Consider the following 18,394-nt stretch of genomic DNA (forward strand, 5'->3'; position numbering starts at 1 on the left):
TTCCATTTATAGGCCTGGTCCTTCTTAACTCTGGCAAATGTTCCCCAGTTAGTTCCTTAATTATTGTTTCAGCTTCACTTGCTTTGTCCTGGCTCAAGCATTCCCAAATAGCGTATATTTTATCCCCTGGGCTGGCCCGTTAGTGTATCTTTTCCCCTATTCTGTACATTCTGTGAGAATTTCTCTTGTTCCTCATTTACCTCAGTAACTTGGGTTTGTGGCCAATCCAACTTACACTTCTCTCACTCCCTGAAACTTCCAACTGATCTGACATTACCTTATCACTGAGCATGGGTATTTAAGCCTTTGTATTATAAAATGCTTAATCCTATCTATGTCTTTTATTTCCATCGGCATATCCGTCACAACGAGGCATTTTCTTGATTACTTATCTCTGTTCCTTTCTTCTCAACGCAGTATTCCCACCTTGAAAACAACCAAAATTTAATTCTCTATCGTGCGCTAGATGAAACCAAAAGATCCTCACTGATTATCTATGGTTTTACTAAAATTTTATTTTCCTTACTTATCTTTTCAGCAGCTCTACTTAGCAAAGAGGGCCAAGCATTAAAGGTCATCTTTCGAAATCAGAAAACAAAATTGAAAAAGTTCGAGAAAAACGATATCGTTACGTCATCTCTGTGCGCCTAAAGTCAGGACCAATAGGCTGGTGCGTAGGTTTATTGGTGGAGAAGCTCTAGAGAGCTGTCAATCAGCAGCCGGCCTAGGCCACACCTTCACGCTTCCTCCCTCGGTGCTCCACCCCACCAGAGCTGGGTCACGGCAGTGCGCACGCGCACCACCCCAGTCGGCCTTCTTGTTCCGGTGCCGCCTTGAAGGCGGGGCTGGGACTTAGCGGTGGCCAATGGCGCCCCGGGTGAGGGTTGAGGGGTGGAAGGTGTTTGCCCGCAGATTGTGCGGCTTTCCTCCACCGCGTGTCTGGCGACCTGGTCGTCATGGAGGCAGTCGTGACCGAAGAGTTTGATGAAGAGGAGCAGCTGGTGAGAAGGCATCGCAGAGAGAAGAAGGAGTTGCAAGGTGACGGGAAGGAGTTGCAAGTGGGAACCAGGGAAGGACGCATGGCGGGTCTCCTGTGGGGAGTGAGGGGTGGCTGACCTGGTCCTGCCGACGTCCCCGGAGTAACAAACACAGTGTTCTGTCCCGCCCCCTTAATCCCTGCCCTTCCAAGAGCCTTCCTGCCCCGATACCCGCCGCTCCGCGTGCGCGCCCCCGACGCCGCAGCGCCCCCGCACCTTCCAGTTTTGCTGCCCCACCTACCGACGCCCCGCCCGAATGGGTGCGTTTTGAATAACTTCACCTTACAGGCTCTAGGTCATACTAATGAGGCGTTTGCTTCATCTGGGCTCTTCCTTGTCGCTGTCTGTTGTGATGACTTGTTGCTTCTATAATTACTTTTTCTATACCCTTCTCCCCGTATTGGTTCCTGTTATCCCCGAGTTTCTGATTTAATAGTGATGTTGGTGGGTTTTTAGCCAAAATTCAAGGAATGAAGAATGCCGTTCCCAAGAATGACAAAAAGAGGAGGAAGCAACTCACTGAAGATATTGCGAAGTTGGAAAAAGAGATGGAGCAGAAACAGAGAGAGGAACTGGAGCAATTGAAGCTGGCCTCCAAGGAGAAGAAGGTGTGGAATAATGTTTGTCTTTACAGTATTTGAAAACATCTGTGTACTTCTATTATATAAAATTAGTATAGAAAAGAAGTCACTCTCATGTTCATGCATCACCTTTCATTAATGTTTTTGTGACCACGTTTACACGACTGTGTTTTATAAAGGAGATAGCAAAGAAAACACATTTCTTTAATGTTTTTTTGCCCAAAAGATGAACAGGTTGATAAAACGTGCATGAGGATGTTTCACTAAATGAGAATTGGAAGACCAGACTTCTAGTTCCAGAACGGCCAGTGAATAGGACTGTAACCTGGGCACTTATTTGGTCCTCCTGAGTACGAATTTACCCACATATAATATGATGGCACAAATGCTTTTGCTGTCTCATCACAAGACCTTGTAAGACCCAATTGGGACAACAAATGTGAAGTCCTTAAATATCACAAGTACTCTATGAACATGTTTTAATTAATGAAATTTAACTGATTCTTTTTGGGTTAATAGAAACATGCCAACTTTCATCATTTTAACTAATTTATCATTGTAGCTAACATGTATGTGCCAAGCACTTTAACACATTGGCTGGCATTATCTCATGTAATCCCTAGTAACACTGTAAAGTATTACCTATGAAGTAAGAGTAGATAATCTCACTTTTCCAGCAGGAAGCAGTCTTAGAGAGATTAGAACTTTGTCCTGAAATCGTAACAGCTATTAAATCCCAAAGCCAGAACCTGAGTAAGTCTCACTAAATTCAGTTATAGCTTTGTGTAGTATAGTAGTTTACTGCGTGGGTTTTGGATATGAAGGATCATAGATTCTACAGCCATACTCCACTTTTGGTAGTTAGAATATTTTTTTTACAGTACTAGTTGAACTCAGGGCCTACACCTAGAGTCATTCCACCAGCCTCTTTCTGTGATGGATTTTTTTCAAGATAGGGTCTCATGAATTATTTGTCTGGGCTAGCTTTGAACTTAACTTGTATCTCCTGAGCTCTGCCTCCTGAGTAGCTAGGATTACAGGTTTGACTCACCAGTGCCCAGCTGGTAGTTAGAGATTTCTTAAATCTATGCAAAAACTCATCTGCCACAATTAAAATTTGGATTCATTTTTGGTCTGCTGTTGACAAAGGAAACAACTTGTGTGTACTGATTTATAACGGTCATATATTAAATAACAGTCTTTATTATTTTAACTTTGTTAATCAGTTGTCAAGATCCTGGACTTCTTGCCCTTAAAATACCTTATCTCCAAAAAACAAGGAATGATGCTCAGCGTGTTTCATTGTGTCATTACGATTGCACATTCCTGATTGTCTCCCTATCTTTTCTATTAGCAAGATAGTTTTGTTTGCTGTTTTAGGACTTCAGTTTTGAGATTTCTTTCCTATGTTTTCAAGAAAAGAAAAGTTGGTTTCTCCCTTTTTTCTTCTTTTTTTGGGGGGATGTATTGGGGTTTGAACTCAGGGCCTCACACTTGATAAGCTGGTGTACTACCGCTTGAGCCACTCCACCAGCCTGTGACTCTTAAGCCACATATTATCCGACTTAAAATACAAAATCCTATTCTACTTCAAATTATTAACTTTTTCACTAACTTAAACTTGTTTTCTTTTTGAACTACCTAAATTCTTACTGCTTTTTTGTTTTTCAAATGCCTCTTTGTATCTTGCCTGCTGTCAGTATGGCTTTGAACTTTAACAGAATCCTCTGAAAAATCATAGTATTCCTAATTTCAGTAAAGTAGATAACTATTCTTTTAAAGTCTTTATCTGATTTTGATATTCTCATCATTTGAGTGATAACCTTTGGTGACTCCTGTCTCCATCTGTTAGAGGCTGAGTTATTTTTTGTATGTGTCATATTAAATACTAGCTTCAGTAATAAAATGCTAGCTAATTATCCTAATAGAAGTCTATGTTAAATAATGTATAATCTTTTTTCTTGCTTTAACAAACACATTATAACCATTTGAGTATTAGAATTATTTGTAATGGCTGATAATACAAATTAAATATTTTCTGCTTAATGTTACCAGTTTTATAAAAAGGAAAGGACAGGAAAAACTCAGTTGTTATGATGGTCAGGGATCAGCACTTACCAAGTTCTGTCTAATTAAAATGAGGAAGGGTCTGTGCTGCCCCATTTTAGCTCGTGAAGGTGATAGTGAGCTAAGCCAGAACAGAACATGCAGAGAAGGATGGAGTGCAGTGCTAAGTAAATATGCAGTGATTAGTACTGTGCGTAGATTAATGGAGTAAGCATTCTAAGAGGAGAGGAAGGCAGGCATTTATCTCTGAAGTTATAAGGAAATTTCTTGGGAATTTATTAAAGTAGAAAAAGGAAACAAAACTGTATTATCTAATGTGATGTCTAGTACTGTTGCTCAAATTTGAAATGTGGAACTGGTTATATTTGTGATTTTTAATAATAATTTAGTAATCTCGTACTTAGAGTATTTTTCATTGATTTTTTTTTTTTAATGCGTTTTGTTTCCTTCAGATAGATTCTGTTGCTGTTAACATTTCAAACTTGGTGCTTGAGAATCAACCTCCTCGGATATCAAAAGCGCAAAAGAGACGGGTACGAAAGTCATGTCACCAAGTACAAAAGTTAGTGCTGTGTGTTCAGTACTATCTTAGGTGTAGTCCAAGAAGGGAATAGGAAAAAAAAATAATGGTGCAGAAGGGATCTAAATTAATATCTATTAAGCACTTTCTACATATCAGATACTGTGCTAAGCTGTTTATGAAATAGGAAATCCGATTCAGTCCTGACAATAGTCCCATGAAGTAGGATTTCTTATCTCTGTTTTACAGAGAAGAAAATAGGCCTAAGGCAATATAAAATAAGATTTTCAGTTCTCATAGGAGAGTGGACTTGAAGAGGGGGAGTGCAGTATATACATATATATAGACAAATACATTATCACAGACTTAGTTTAGAATCTTTAGAATGTGGGCCCAGGTGAGTCTGATGCATAGCCCTCTTAAAAACTATGATACTAGTGACAAAACAAGGATTTAAACCTAGAAGTTTGAACAAGATACACAGGTATTATGTTGGTGTTTATGTAATGGTTAATTATAAATAAAATTTAGAGAAGGGAAAGTTTGTTAAATGATTGGTTAAACCTTGAAGGAAGTATAATTATATAGATCACAAGTTATTACAAATAGGAGAAATGGTATGTCTAAAAACAAAAGTGGGAATGAAATACTACATTTATCAAAGAGCCATAAGGAAACATTTATTGGAAGTAATGAGATAATGATCTTAACATTATAGAATGACATTAGATAGATAAAGCCTTTTCACTTTGAAAAAAGGAAAAGAGGTTTAAATCTAATCTTTTTAGTCCCAAATACTGTTTTACCAATTATTCATGTTTGCTAGGATTTATTTATTTATTTTTGGCTATTTGAGACAGGGTCTCTATGTAGTCCAGCATGGCCTTGAACTCTCCATCTCTCTGCTTTAACCTCCTGGGTGCTGAAATTACACCCAACTGTTTTCTAGCATTGAAATGCATTATTTAAAAAAAAAAATTTTTTTTTTGGTGGTAATGAGGTTTGAACTCAGGGCTTTTTGCTTGCTAGGCAGAGGCTCTCTTGCTGGAGCCGCGCTTCCAGACCTAAATGTGTATTTTTAAATTACCTTTGCACTTTATTTAGTAGCACATAATTTAGTAGAGTATGGAGTTTAGTATCAGACAGATAAGATTTTCTTTTTCTTTTTTTTTCCAGCATTGCTACATAATTGCTGTACAACAGATCTACACCCCTTGTCCCAGATGAAGTTTTAATTTCACTTGTAATTTTGTTTAAGACTCTTAACTTCTGAGGTATGGCTCAAGTGTTAGAGTGTCTGCTTTGCAAGCATGAAACCCTGAGTTCAAAAAAAAAAGAATTTGGGGCTGAAATAAAGCTCATGAATCACAAGCCACTTGTCAGCACTGTGGCCTCTCTCAGAGCTTTATCAGCCTGGGGGAAGTAGCAAAAAGAAAAGTAAAGTCTCTAAAGAACTCATCTTGATGTCTAGAGAATTCTTAGGAATCAATAAAAAGACACACTAAGAAAAATTACTCTTTAGGCTTTAGTTTTATATAGATATATATGTATTCATGAATAAATAACAAAGGAAAATAGTACTTACTTCATAGGATTATTTTGAGTGCTAAATAATACACTATTGCTAGATTCCTTAACACAGGCCTGGAGAACCAAGGGGATCAACAGATGATAACATTGCTTGCTGTGTTAAGTATGGTACACTATACCTCTTAAAAAATTAAATCAAGAAGTAATGTCATTTTTGTTTGAAAGTTAAATTGCAAATAGTCAAACATTTATTCGTAGATGCCTCCTGCTTGCTAGGTAAGTGCCCTGTCACTTGAGCCATGCCCCTAGACCTTTTTTACTTCAACTGTTTTTCAGACAGGGCTTCAAGTTTTTTGCCCAGGGCTGACCTTCTTCCTATACCTCTTGCATGGCTGGGATTACAGCTGTATACCACCATACTTGACTTGTTTGTTGAGGTGGAGTCTCATAACTTTTTGCCCAGGTTGGCCTTGAACCTCCGTCCTCCTGATCTGTGTCTCCTGAATTGCTGGGATTACAGGCATGTATCACCATGCCCAGCCCCTGAAATTTTATTTTTAAATAATAATGATTATGAATCTTAACAATCATGAAGTTTAGATCCCATGCTATCTTGGAGGTTATCTAGTCCAACTCTTTATTTATGATAGGCATTTTTTTGTGGTGACCCCACAATTGTCATCTAGCTTTTGTAGATGAAAAACAGATTTTTTGTGTCCCAGTAGCCTAACTATTTTTTGGATCTATTTCTACTTACTAACAGATACATTGTAAAATAGCCTACTTAATTTTAGAAAACATAAGGATGTATTTCCTTTCTGTCTTTAATCCCTACCTGGATCTTTAGGTAACAAAAAACAGAAACAAAATTACATGCTTCCCAAGATTTTGTTACTTTTCTTCTAACTCAGGTTAATACCTTTTTCACCATATTCTGAAAAAGTTAGTGCCTTTTATGGTTAGCTGCTTTTTGTCTTTGGCAGTGAAAATGCCTTTGGAAGTAATGCCCAGTTCCTTATTAGTTACATTAATAAGATTCTGGAACTGAAAACTCCAAAGTTTATAATGCTTGAGAAAATGGAACCTGAAATCAGGATGGACAATTAGAATTAGGTGTATTTGGAACCTCTCATTTTGCCAAAGCACCAAAGAATAAAAAGCCAGTTAAGTTATATTTACATTTTGGAAAGATACAATTCTGGAAGAAAAACATGACAAAACTTTAGGAAGCTTTATTGTAAGACTTAATGGAATCTTGTAAAGCGTATATCGTATTTTTAATCTGGAAAAACACTGGAGTATTTTATTTAATTAAAAGAACTTTGAAGTTTTTTGGTGTGGCAAAGAGTCCAAAGTAGAAATTACAACTGGGGTCATTTTTTTTTTTTTTTTTAATTTCACAAATGAGAAAGATAAAATCTCTCAGTGGCATACTGAAAGTTTACTATGAACCTAGGGCCGGTGCCCACCTTTCATGATTCCCCTTGAGTTGTTTTTGCTGTATTACTCTATCAACGTGACTGTAGTTTTACCAACAATATATTTATGAGTTCCATGCTATTTTTTATGTTATGTATTTTTTCCTTTAGATCCTGTTGGTATCATTCTGTCTCCAATACTTTAGTTGTAGAGGATTAAGTGCCTAATGCTGTTGGGAAATTATGTTGCAGAGAAAAGAGTCCAATGGATTTCCCACCCACTGTACTGGAGAGCAAACTCAGTTAACTTGTAATTCTGAAGCAAAGCATTAGGGAAGAAAATAAAATGATTGGAATGAGCATTTGAGTTTCACAGCATGTTGTAGTTAGAATGAATTTCCACTTTGCCATGAAAAAGTATGACATCATTAACTCCAGCTCCCATCTGCTCCAACTTTTATTCTGATTTAGGTACCTGGAGAGAAGGAGCTCTGAGTGTTGTCCCTGGCCCCTGCACTGCTCTAACCAGCTGTATGGCCTTTGGAAATCTTTCTGCGTGCTGTTTCCTCAGAAGAGGAAAATGAGGGGTTTTGGATTAGATGATGTCTAAGGTGCTTATTCTTCCTCTCCCCTCTGAAACTGTTATTTAGTCTTTTATAAAGTAATAGTGCCATCTTGTGTTTTAAGATTTTTATGTCTCCCTGATCTACAGTTCATAGTGGTAGGTTTGCAGTGAAGTAAATTGCTTATTATGTCACGATTAAAGTTGGGAGGAAAAATCTTCCAGCTTGTTTTGTTAGAGATACTACTGCTTTTGATATAGGTAGCTTAGAAATCACTTCAGGTTCATTTTACATGGCACATAACAGGCAGGTAGTACAAGTCATACTTGTGGCAGTAAGTTTAATTGAAGTTTGCCTTTTCATTCACTTCTGCCCAAGGAGAGTTAGAGCTAGGGGTATGAAAGTCTTTACTTTTTCCTAGTCTTGACTTACCAACTTCTTCACTGTAATTTTTGTAGAATTTAGTTTGTTTTTATTTTCTTAAATTTAAGAACAGTTTTCCCTGAATGTACAACCAAAACAAACTCATGGTGGAGAATTAGAAAGATACATAAAAGCTCATACACACACACTCTAAATAGAATGTGTTTTATACTTACACCATCCAGAAGAAGCACTACAAATATTTTGTTTATTGATATATATATATATGTATATATATATATATATATATATATATATATACATATATATATATGTTTTTAGTGCTCTGTAAGCATACACTTAATTATTAACTTCATACCTATCTTTTTAGCCTTCCACCTCAGCTCTTGACACTCTTCTCTGGTCCTTTAGCTCTGTGTACTGTTTTTAGCTGTGAATCATACAGTGCTCTCTGGCTTGCGATCCTTGCTAGTTGAGCTGTCAGGAATCTTTTCTTCCCAAGCTTTGTACTCTACTTACATCACAAATCTCTCATTGCCCTCACTTCACCCCATCCTTGCAATACACTGCCATGGGGAGAATTCCTAATGTTTGAATAAGGAAAGCAAAATGTAGAATGTCGAGTATGATACCATTTTTGTTATAAAGCACGTTACGCATTTCCTGTGACTGTAGTATATTTAGTAACATGCACAGAGAAATAGTTTGGAAGGATGTGCTTCAAACCTGTTGAGCACACGTGGTTCCTAAGGGTAACTTTATGTGTACTAATTTGCTTTTTTGGAAAGGAGAAGTATTTGTGTATTCATTAAGTGTGTGTAGGTGCTATCTATACTCTTTTAAAAGCTGGACTAGAAAGAATGTGCACCTTCCTTCCAAAGGCTTTAACATAATGCCACTGGCTGGAGTGATAAGAAGCTCAGATTAGCCTGAATTTGATTATGATGACAATGTGCTTTAAGGTCTAGAACAACCCAGTCTGTAAATAATACTTTGAAATCAGCAAGTAAATGTTTTAGAAAGTTGGCATTTCATTTTTAAATAGACTTCATAAAGCTGGGTGTGGTGACATGTGCCTGTAATCCCAGCACTTGAGAAACTAAGACAAGAGGGGATGGCACGATTGAGGCCAGCAAGGCCCTGTCTCAAAAATAAATAAATACGTAGATATTTATTTACTCACAGTACATTCAGCACACAGATTTCATAAGAAGAGGGTTTCTTTCTTTGTTTTTAAAAAAAAATTTTTTTTGAGGCACAAAGTCTCACTATGTAGCCCAAGCTGGCCTGGGATTCTGTGCAGCATTAATGGCCTCAAGCATTCAGTCCCTCTGCCTCAGCCTCTTGAATGTTGGGATCGCAGGGATGTGCCACCATGCCCAGCTGCAAGAAAGGCTTTCTTATTTCCTAATACAGAGAGCTAAGTCCTTGGGACACACAGGTCAGATGAATAAAAATAGTTTGCCCTTAAAGAAGTGTACAGTGTAGAAAATGCCACAAATGAAAAGTACAATCCTTGTGGAAGAAGGGACAAAAATGACAGAGTTTTTGAGAATCTTAACATCTCCATCCCCTTAATAAATGAGAATTAATCCTAGTTATTATGAAATAACTTTCCTATATTCTCATCTTAGGAAAAAAAAGCTGCACTGGAAAAGGAGCGGGAAGAAAGGATAGCTGAAGCTGAAATTGAGAACTTATCTGGAGCCAGACATGTAGAAAGTGAAAAACTTGCTCAAATATTGGCAGCCAGAGAGTTGGAAATAAAACAGATTCCATCTGATGGGCACTGCATGTATAGAGCCATTGAGGATCAACTGAAAGAACAGGACAGTGCTCTGACAGTGGCTGCCTTAAGAAGCCAAACTGCTGAATATATGCAAAGCCATGTGGAAGACTTTCTGCCATTTTTAACAAACCCTAATACAGGAGATATGTATACTCCAGGTGACTTACTTCTCTTTACAAAACTTTTTTTTAGTGGTTTTGGTGATTCTTAAATAAATTGCCTCTTAATATGGAGCAGAAGGACCTATATCTAATCCTTAATGAATTAAAAAATATTCACAAAGTTTAGACACAAATTGTTTTCTAAAGTTTTAATAGATGCTGTTGCATTTTACTTAGATCTCATGTACTTAACCTTATTTTGTAGTTAAATGTATTGTTTTATGTAAGAAAAATGGTAGTAGGGCTTCAAGATTATAAGTAGAGGATCATGCAAACTAATTTCTGTTTTTTACTTTGGAAAATTTAATGCTGTTATTAATAAGCTATAATTAGGAAGATTAGTATTCAAGTAAAATTGGTTTTGCAAAACCTTAAACAAATGAGATAAATGCCTTATTTATTATAATGCTTTTAATGATTAAGTAAAATACTTACAGTGAAGTAAAGAAATATACAGCTAGCAAATGAGGAAGAGAGCAAGTAAAAATTTGAAAGGGTTTCTGGGGAGTAAAGAATAGAATAGAGGAAAGTTAGTCTTTGAAGAAGATGGCAGATTTGGCATTATCCATTGAGAGCAAGTCATATGGCCAGGATTTGTTGGAGAGAAGGTTAAGCTTGACTTTCCTTTAATGGAGTCTGCCCTCCATGGGAGGAGGTAGAACATGACAAATTCAAGGGAGGAGTGAGCACTGGAAGTGGATTAGGTTTTTTTTTAGTGAGTATGGCTGATGGTATCTGCTGATACATCTCAGGTATGACTATAGATGTTTCTAATTCTGTAGCCAACTGGTTTCTCATACACGTCATATTAGACATATCTCTTGATATTTAATGTCATTGCTATTTTCTAAATAACCAGAATTTTCTCTGACACATGAAACACATTTTTCCATCTATTTTGATAAGTGTAGAATAACGTGAGAAATAGCTCCTCTATACTTTATCCCCACCAGCATGATTACTAAATCATTGAAACTAGAGAAAAAGACAAAAGACTTCATTGTCATCCATTTAATCAATATTTATTAAACACCACTATTCCAGGCATTGTTCTGAACACTGAGGATTTAATAGTGATTGAGACAAACACATAGGACATACTTTTCTTTTAGTTTCCCATAGTTTGTTTTGACCTTTCTGGACTGGAATGATGTTCATTTTAACACACACGTTATAAAAAGTTGTATGAACAAGATACAACTCAGAGATTAGGTCTTTTACTATGCTTAAACTCAGAGATTAGGTCTTTTACTATGCTTAGGGCTGCTCTGAAGATCTTTTTCCTTGACTAAGACTGATACTGATGTAAATAATGGAAGTGTTTCCAACGTTAAGTTGAAGCTGGGCACTTATGAATCATGCCTGTAATCCTAGTTACTTGGGAAACTGAGATCCGGGAGGATCAAAGTTCTAGGCCAGCCCAGACAAAAATTTTGTGAGACCCCCCCCATCTCGATAGAAAAAACTGGGTGTGCTTGAGGGTGGGGTAGGAGAGCTTAAAATAGGATCGAGATCCAGGCAGTCCTGGGCCAAAAACACAACCCTGTCTCCAAAATAACCAGAGCGAAAAGGTCTGTGGCCCTAGCTTAAGTGGTAGAGTTCCTAGCTAGTAAGCATGAAACATTGAATTCAGATCCCAGTACTGACAAGGAAAAAAAAGAAAGTAAGGTACTGTATGAATCTACCTCTGAAGAAAAACTCATTTGTACTTTATCCTAATTCTCTTCTCGTATTTCTTATGGGGTCTTGCAGTAAACCTTTTTTTGTGTAGAGGCTACATGTTTTAGTCATGGTATTCTTTTGGGCACAGGTTTGGGCTTCAAAACATGTCAAGATAGAAAATATGGTGGCAGTTTTTAGAATTACTGCACTGGATGAAGAGAGAGAAGTGTTTATTGTATAGGTCATAGGCCTCAGGCTGAGGGAGAGAGTCAGAAATGTATTGCTTTGCTCTTGGATGGAAAGGTGGTAGAAAATAGGTGTGAATTAAGTGTGGATCTGGGAAGTAGATTCAGTTCTGGTGGAAGCTGGTACAGAAGAGAGATGTTCATGACTTGGGCATTTTCATCAGGAATGTGGGAGCTATAAGAGGAATCTTGTGAGTTATGAAAATTACTAAGGGCTCTATTCTGATCTGTTCTCTACAGAAGAGTTTGGAAAGTACTGTGATGATATTGTAAGTACAGCTGCATGGGGAGGTCAGCTTGAGGTAAGTTTGTAATTATTCATCATGATTATGGGTTGATAAGTTATATTTGAATTCCCTCTGTAGTTTTGAGACATTTTTCAGTTGATTCCAGTTTCTTCTTAAAGATTCCTTTTCATTATATATTTACCATTTCTCTACCAATAAAGAAATAGGGAGTTAATAAATTTATGCATTTGGTGAAAGTATGTACCTTGAGTCAGTGAAGCACAATTTCAAATATCTCAGTGTTAGATATTAGAGAAGCTGTCGTTACATCTGCGTAAGTTTTCATTTGTGATGCTGCTTCTGCCAATATCTTCAGTTTTCAGTACTTAGAAAAGTGAATACTTCCACAGCATGCCTATAATCTCTCCTTCACATTAGAAATAGAAAACAATCCAGCATGGTGGTACACACCTGTAATTACAGCTTTGAGGAGGCTGAAGCAGGAGTGTCAGGAGTTTGAGACTAGCTTAGGCTACTAGTGAGACAGTTTCAATTTATTTTTTAATTTTTTTTTTTGGCAGTTGAACTCAGGTACTAAGTGCTTGGTAGGCTGGTATTGTACCACTGGAGCTGCTCTACCAGCCTTTAAATTCTAGCTCTTCTAAACAATTTTTTTCTTGCCAGTACTGAGGTTTGAACTTGGGGGCTTTGCACTTGTTAGACAGGTTGCTCTTCAGCTTAAGTTATGCCTACAGCCTTGTTTCAATGAATAAAAAAAAGTAGAAAATGATATTTTTATGTGAAATTATAGGTCAGATCTCACTACAACATGTCTATTACAATTATGCCTTGAATTCTTAGTTGATAGTGACTTAGGTGATAGCAGTAGGTGGTGTACGTTCAGTCACTCATAGGGAGTTGTAAGGATTTCTTTTTAGCTCTAATTTTTAGAATTACACTCTTAGCTTCAATTAAAACAAAATAAAGACCTAAAACACCTAAGTGGGCCCAGTAGTGGTAAGCAGTCTGGGGTATTAGGGGATAAGAAGGCAAGTCCTCACTTCAAGTTCTGACTTCCTTCTACTTCGTTTTGTGACCTTGGGAGAGTTAGCCAACCTCTTGAGCCCAAGTTCTTAATTATTGAATGAGGATAATAAGACCCCTGTTTGTACTCAGTTTAAGCATTTGTGACCATTAAGGCAGATATTATGTAAATGAAAGTTAGTGAACTAAAGTGCCAAATGGGTGAATCTAGCGATATTACTAACAGTGTACAGTGGTGATTAGTCATCTTGAGTAGTTTGTGGTGCTAAATAATTCATACTAGGATCGGCATTGTTTGAAGATGTGACATGAATGTTTACCCAAATTTTTTTCTTAGGAGTGCTATAATTGTACTTCTCCACCAGAGGGAACTGTGTCCATTAGAATTGTGTGCCTCTCCTAGGTCTCAGAAACTTAGGAAATCTTCATAGTAGCTTTGTACTACATTAAGAATAAAGATTCTTGCACTTTCTTAAAGGGATAACAAATTAATATGAGTATTGGAGACCTATGTTTAAACTCAGAAAAACTTTCTACAACATCCTTTGAAGGGTATTTACTCAAGAACTGTTAGTGAATTCCTTTTAAATAAAAGTTTCTGTTTCCATAATGGGATAAATTTATGTTATTAATCAAAACCAAAGGATAATCTTTATTATATGAATTTTGAAAAGTTGAGGAGGATGTTGTAATTTCCACAGCTTGTTTTGCACTCTCCATTCTGTACTAGGTTTTAAAAAATGTTATTTTAGATTATATGAAAAAATGTGTTAAACATTTTGCAGCATAGAGTATGGGATTATATTTGTCACTATGCAGCATAGAACCCTTTCAGTATTCCCAAACTAATTTCTTATATCCTTTCTAAAGCTCCTAAAAGTACCATGTTCTTGATGGAATATTGTTGTAATGATTAGGGGACTGTGATTGAAGGCTGGAAATGATTAATTTGTTTATGAACTTGGGCTCTAGAGTTAGACTTCCTCAGTTTAGCAAAGGTGATTTTAATTTCTTAATATTTGACTGTGACAACTCTCTTACCCTTTCTTTGCCTCATATTTTATGTCTTTAACACTAGTATCCCATAAAGTTATTAAGAGGATTGAATGAATTAATACATATTTAGTATATAAGTGTTTAGAATGCTTGGTCATAGTAACTCAACAAAACATAAACATTAATTTTACTAGTGACTTACTCATCAGATTTAATTTAAGCTCCAAGTTTATATTAAATGTTATCACAGTTGTGTAATATGTTAATCAGGTTTAAATTTCTTGATAGGACAAAAGAATTCATATATATATGTATATGTATATATATATATATATATCTCATTCTACTCTTGCCTTAAAATTTATACAACAGTGGTTCTCATTAGTGTCATTTGAAATGCTTTAAAGAAAATAAACCACCTGTGTTGCCCTATTCCCATCTGTAGTCCTTCGGTTTTTACAGATTGTCTGGCACTTAAATGGACATTTTAAAATCTTTTTATTAGAAAAATTTCAAGTGCATCCAAAAGTTGAGAGATTATTATTATAAACCCAATCTACCCATCATTATCCCATTTTATTAACTTTGACATTGGTATTTTTACAATGTTGTTGTGTGGTAAAGGCTTGAGAAAACTGCCTTTGATTTAATAAATATTGTATTTTTTCTTTATTGAACAAATACTTACTGTGTTCACTATGTGCCAGGCTCTTGGTATAGTTACAAACAAAGCATATCCTTGCTCTGACTGGTTGCCCTGTATGTACTTCATTAGTTTATGACTTGAATAAGATTGCATTTTTATTTTCCTTACTAATGCATCTTTTTTTTCTCTGTAGTTAAGAGCTTTATCTCACATTTTACAGACACCAATAGAGATAATACAGGCAGATTCTCCTCCTATTATAGTTGGTGAAGAATATCCAAAAGAACCCTTAATTCTTGTGTAAGTACTTAGACATTTTTACTGTTTTTTCCCATCATTAAGACTAAAAAGGAATATATAGGTTATATTTGTTAATTGATTAAAAGACTATCTTTAGCTGAGTTTATTCTCTTTATCTTGTGTTAAAGGCAATTATAGAACTAGAAGGCATCAGAGTATGTGATTTACATCATTGTTTATACCTCTAGTGATTTAATGATTAGTATGAGTTAAGAATAAAGTCATTTCAAAAGGCTACACAATTTTAGGACTAATTTGTGTATTGTCCCAGTTTGACATTATAGTATTAAAAGTTTCAACAAGTGTAAAACCTTAAATATATTCATATGGCCTGTTTTTTTCTTAAGGATTTTTTCCCTCGTATGTGAAAGTATTTTGTATGATAGAAATACAGCATAGAGAATTTATTCTTAATGTTTATTAGCTATTCCTACTAAGATTGTTAGTAATGGCTTGGATTTAGGTGAAACTTTAAGCTTATTGAGTACTCAGCATTTTAGCCTTTCCATTTTCCTTCCAGTGATTGAACCATTTGCCGATTGCTGATACTTGTTGAACCTGTAATTAATATGCTCATGCAGTCTATTGAGTGACACTCCTGTGGTCTAAGACATTTAGAATGCTTGGTTTTATGTATATAATATAAGCATTTATCTGCAATAAATTATTTTCATCAAAGCCACTCATTTCTTCATTTTTATTTCAGATATATGAGACATGCATATGGCTTAGGAGAACATTATAATTCTGTTACACGGTTGGTGAATGCAACTACTGAAAATTGCAGCTAGTTTATAAAATGTTACACAATTATGTTTTAGTACTTTGTGCTGATTTGAATATTTCTGTTCAGTGCTAGATTGTTCTAAATGCTACTGAGAAATACAGACTTTTAGAAATATGTCAGAGATAAACTTTATGTCCACTTAGTGGTATTTTAAAAATTTGTATGTTCATTGTGGGGAACATCATTCTGAGACCAACATTGTATTTTATTCAGTGATATTTTTATTTATATAGAATTCTGGTCATTTTCTTGTTTTGGAATAAATTGTGTTTTAAATTTTACCCCACTACTAAAAGTTTCCAAAGTAGTCAAATTCAGTGTAATTTTTCTGAAGTGAAATGACTTCTTCTCTTTGCAATTGCAGTAATACAGTTCAGCAATAGCAAATTTAATCAATGCTTATAAAATGAAATTGATTATATTAACTTTGATGTTGGTGGGATTAATGGGGTGAAACTTTTAATTTAGTACACCAAAGTACACCTAAGCAGCTTGCTTTAATAATTAAGAATTTTTGAATACTCATATGGCAATCAGTAGTTAAGTTTAAAGGAATGAGACAATGTCAAAGGTGCATGCATGTTCACTGTTAGATTTACATCTCTGAAGATTTGGAGGTTTGCCTTTTATTTGTATGCAACTTTAAAAAGACCTTAAAGATTACTGTCTTTCTAATTTCTGTGTTATTCTTGCTGCTGCTTAAACTTTTGCCATCATTTCTTGGTTCTCTTCGTAACTGCAGATTTTTGTGTTTTCTAGAATGTTTTCTTCAGCACTGCTCAATTGCTTTGCTTTCCTTGCAGTCTTTTCCACCAAGAAACATTTTGTGCCCTTTCATTCTTTACCCTGTACAAGTTGAGGATTTAGTAACCTAAAAGGGGCTAAGGCTACATTTATTTCAGATTTCTCCTCTCTTCCAGTGTGTTTAACAAGATCTCTCCCTTTTTGTTCATTCTGCAGGATTAGAAGAAAGCCTTGATTGCTTATTATTTTATTAGCATTATTTATGTCACTTTTTCTTCAACTGAAACATGAAAATTTTATTTTTGCACATATGGGTAAAGTTGAAAGAGATTATTTGGGAGGCAAAAGCAGAATAGATAGTTTTCTGTGTGAATGATGCAGCTTATTCAGATTTCAGATAACTCAGCAGTATTCTTCCTCAGAGGATAGTATATATCTCTAGTAACTTGTTATATAAAGAAATATTATGAAAGTAACACCTTTTTGGTTTGATCTTTTTTCCCAAATTAAAAATATAACCTAGAAAATTTAGCATCAAGTTTATAACATTAATTTTTGTTCCATGTATAATTTTTATGGGTACACATTGGGTTTATAATATTAAAAGTGGAGTTAGTCTCTCATGCCAGCAGGTACCAGTGTGGGAAGGTGGTAGCGACTTTTCTCAATTAGAATGATTAAGTGCTTCCTGAGGGCATTCCAGTTCAACAGATAAAAAACTATTCCTCTGGCCAAACAATGTATTTTGAAGGTAGCCTGTTTTAAAGCCTTTGATCTGAATTTCTTAGAGTCAAAGTTTATAAAAGAATGAAATTGTAAAATACACAATGATTTGTTTCTATTTTGAAGTAATCTGTTACTTTAAAGTTAAAATGTCAGCATTAAGAAGTAATAAAACAAAATATTATAAGAATTAGTTATTGTAAGTTCCATCCTCATCAGAAATATTCTAAAATAACTTTTTAGTGTTTTGTTTTTACTGCTGTTTTGACAAGAAGAGTTACAATTTTCTTCATTATGTTTATCAGTTCTTTTTTTTGCTTTTGCTTTTTTAATGGTCAGTACAGTTGTGAACAAAATTTGTATGGTCAGCTTCTGTTCTTTCATAAAACTTCAGATAATACAATTTTAACTGTAAATGAAAAATGGTAGATGTTAATTTAAGAACAGCATATACTAATTTAGTTTGCTGTATGATGATGGTCTAATGGAAATCATATGAAGTTTTTTTGTTCTAACTTGTAAACATATGTCAGAGTTCTGGAATGTCTTCAGCCAAGAGTTTTATCCATTTAAATATGTTTACAGCTTGTGTAAAGCAAAAAAGAATGTGTAACTATACTGAGCAATATAGCTTTGCTCATATTATCTGATGTTTGCCCAAAGAAGAATAAATGATGAATTAAATCAAAATTTGTTTAAATTGTCATTCTTTGAACATTCAATTTTAGAATTTAGGAATAGAGAAAACTCTTTTTGCTTTAGAATTTAATCCACTCTTATTTTGTCTTCCTATACAGTTGAGGATAATACAGTCACAGATTTTTTTCATTTAAGTGAGTTTGAATGAATATTTGAGCATGGCATTATGCCCAAAGTAGAGGGTGATATTAAAGTTATAGCCATTTAAGCCATGGCTCTTAGAAATCAGGTAGAAGCTTAGAACTTTTTAGAATAATAAAGGTTTTATTTA

At 35.3% G+C, this 18,394-nt stretch overlaps 1 protein-coding gene across 4 annotated transcripts; it reads left to right on the forward strand.

Annotated features, from left to right (window-relative positions):
* Window positions 1-818: 818 nt before the first annotated feature.
* Otud6b (OTU deubiquitinase 6B) lies at window positions 819-18,114 on the forward strand. Of its 4 annotated transcripts, none has more exons than XM_020186208.2 (7): window positions 820-1,038; window positions 1,494-1,645; window positions 4,138-4,218; window positions 9,735-10,047; window positions 12,198-12,259; window positions 15,064-15,170; window positions 15,877-18,114. In XM_020186208.2, the coding sequence occupies exons 1-7, from the start codon at window positions 957-959 to the stop codon at window positions 15,959-15,961; spliced, it is 882 nt and encodes a 293-aa protein (XP_020041797.2). In that variant the 5' UTR covers window positions 820-956; the 3' UTR covers window positions 15,962-18,114. The 4 variants fall into 4 exon arrangements, with proteins under 4 accessions (XP_073924917.1, XP_020041797.2, XP_073924918.1 ...); XM_074068817.1 differs by lacking the exon at window positions 820-1,038 and adding an exon at window positions 7,625-7,764 and having other exon boundaries at window positions 1,591-1,645; XM_074068816.1 differs by lacking the exon at window positions 4,138-4,218 and having other exon boundaries at window positions 819-1,038.
* Window positions 18,115-18,394: the final 280 nt, after the last annotated feature.

The sequence above is a fragment of the Castor canadensis genome, chromosome 3 (genome assembly GCF_047511655.1).
Source record: "Castor canadensis chromosome 3, mCasCan1.hap1v2, whole genome shotgun sequence".
NCBI classification, from domain to species: Eukaryota; Metazoa; Chordata; class Mammalia; order Rodentia; family Castoridae; genus Castor; species Castor canadensis.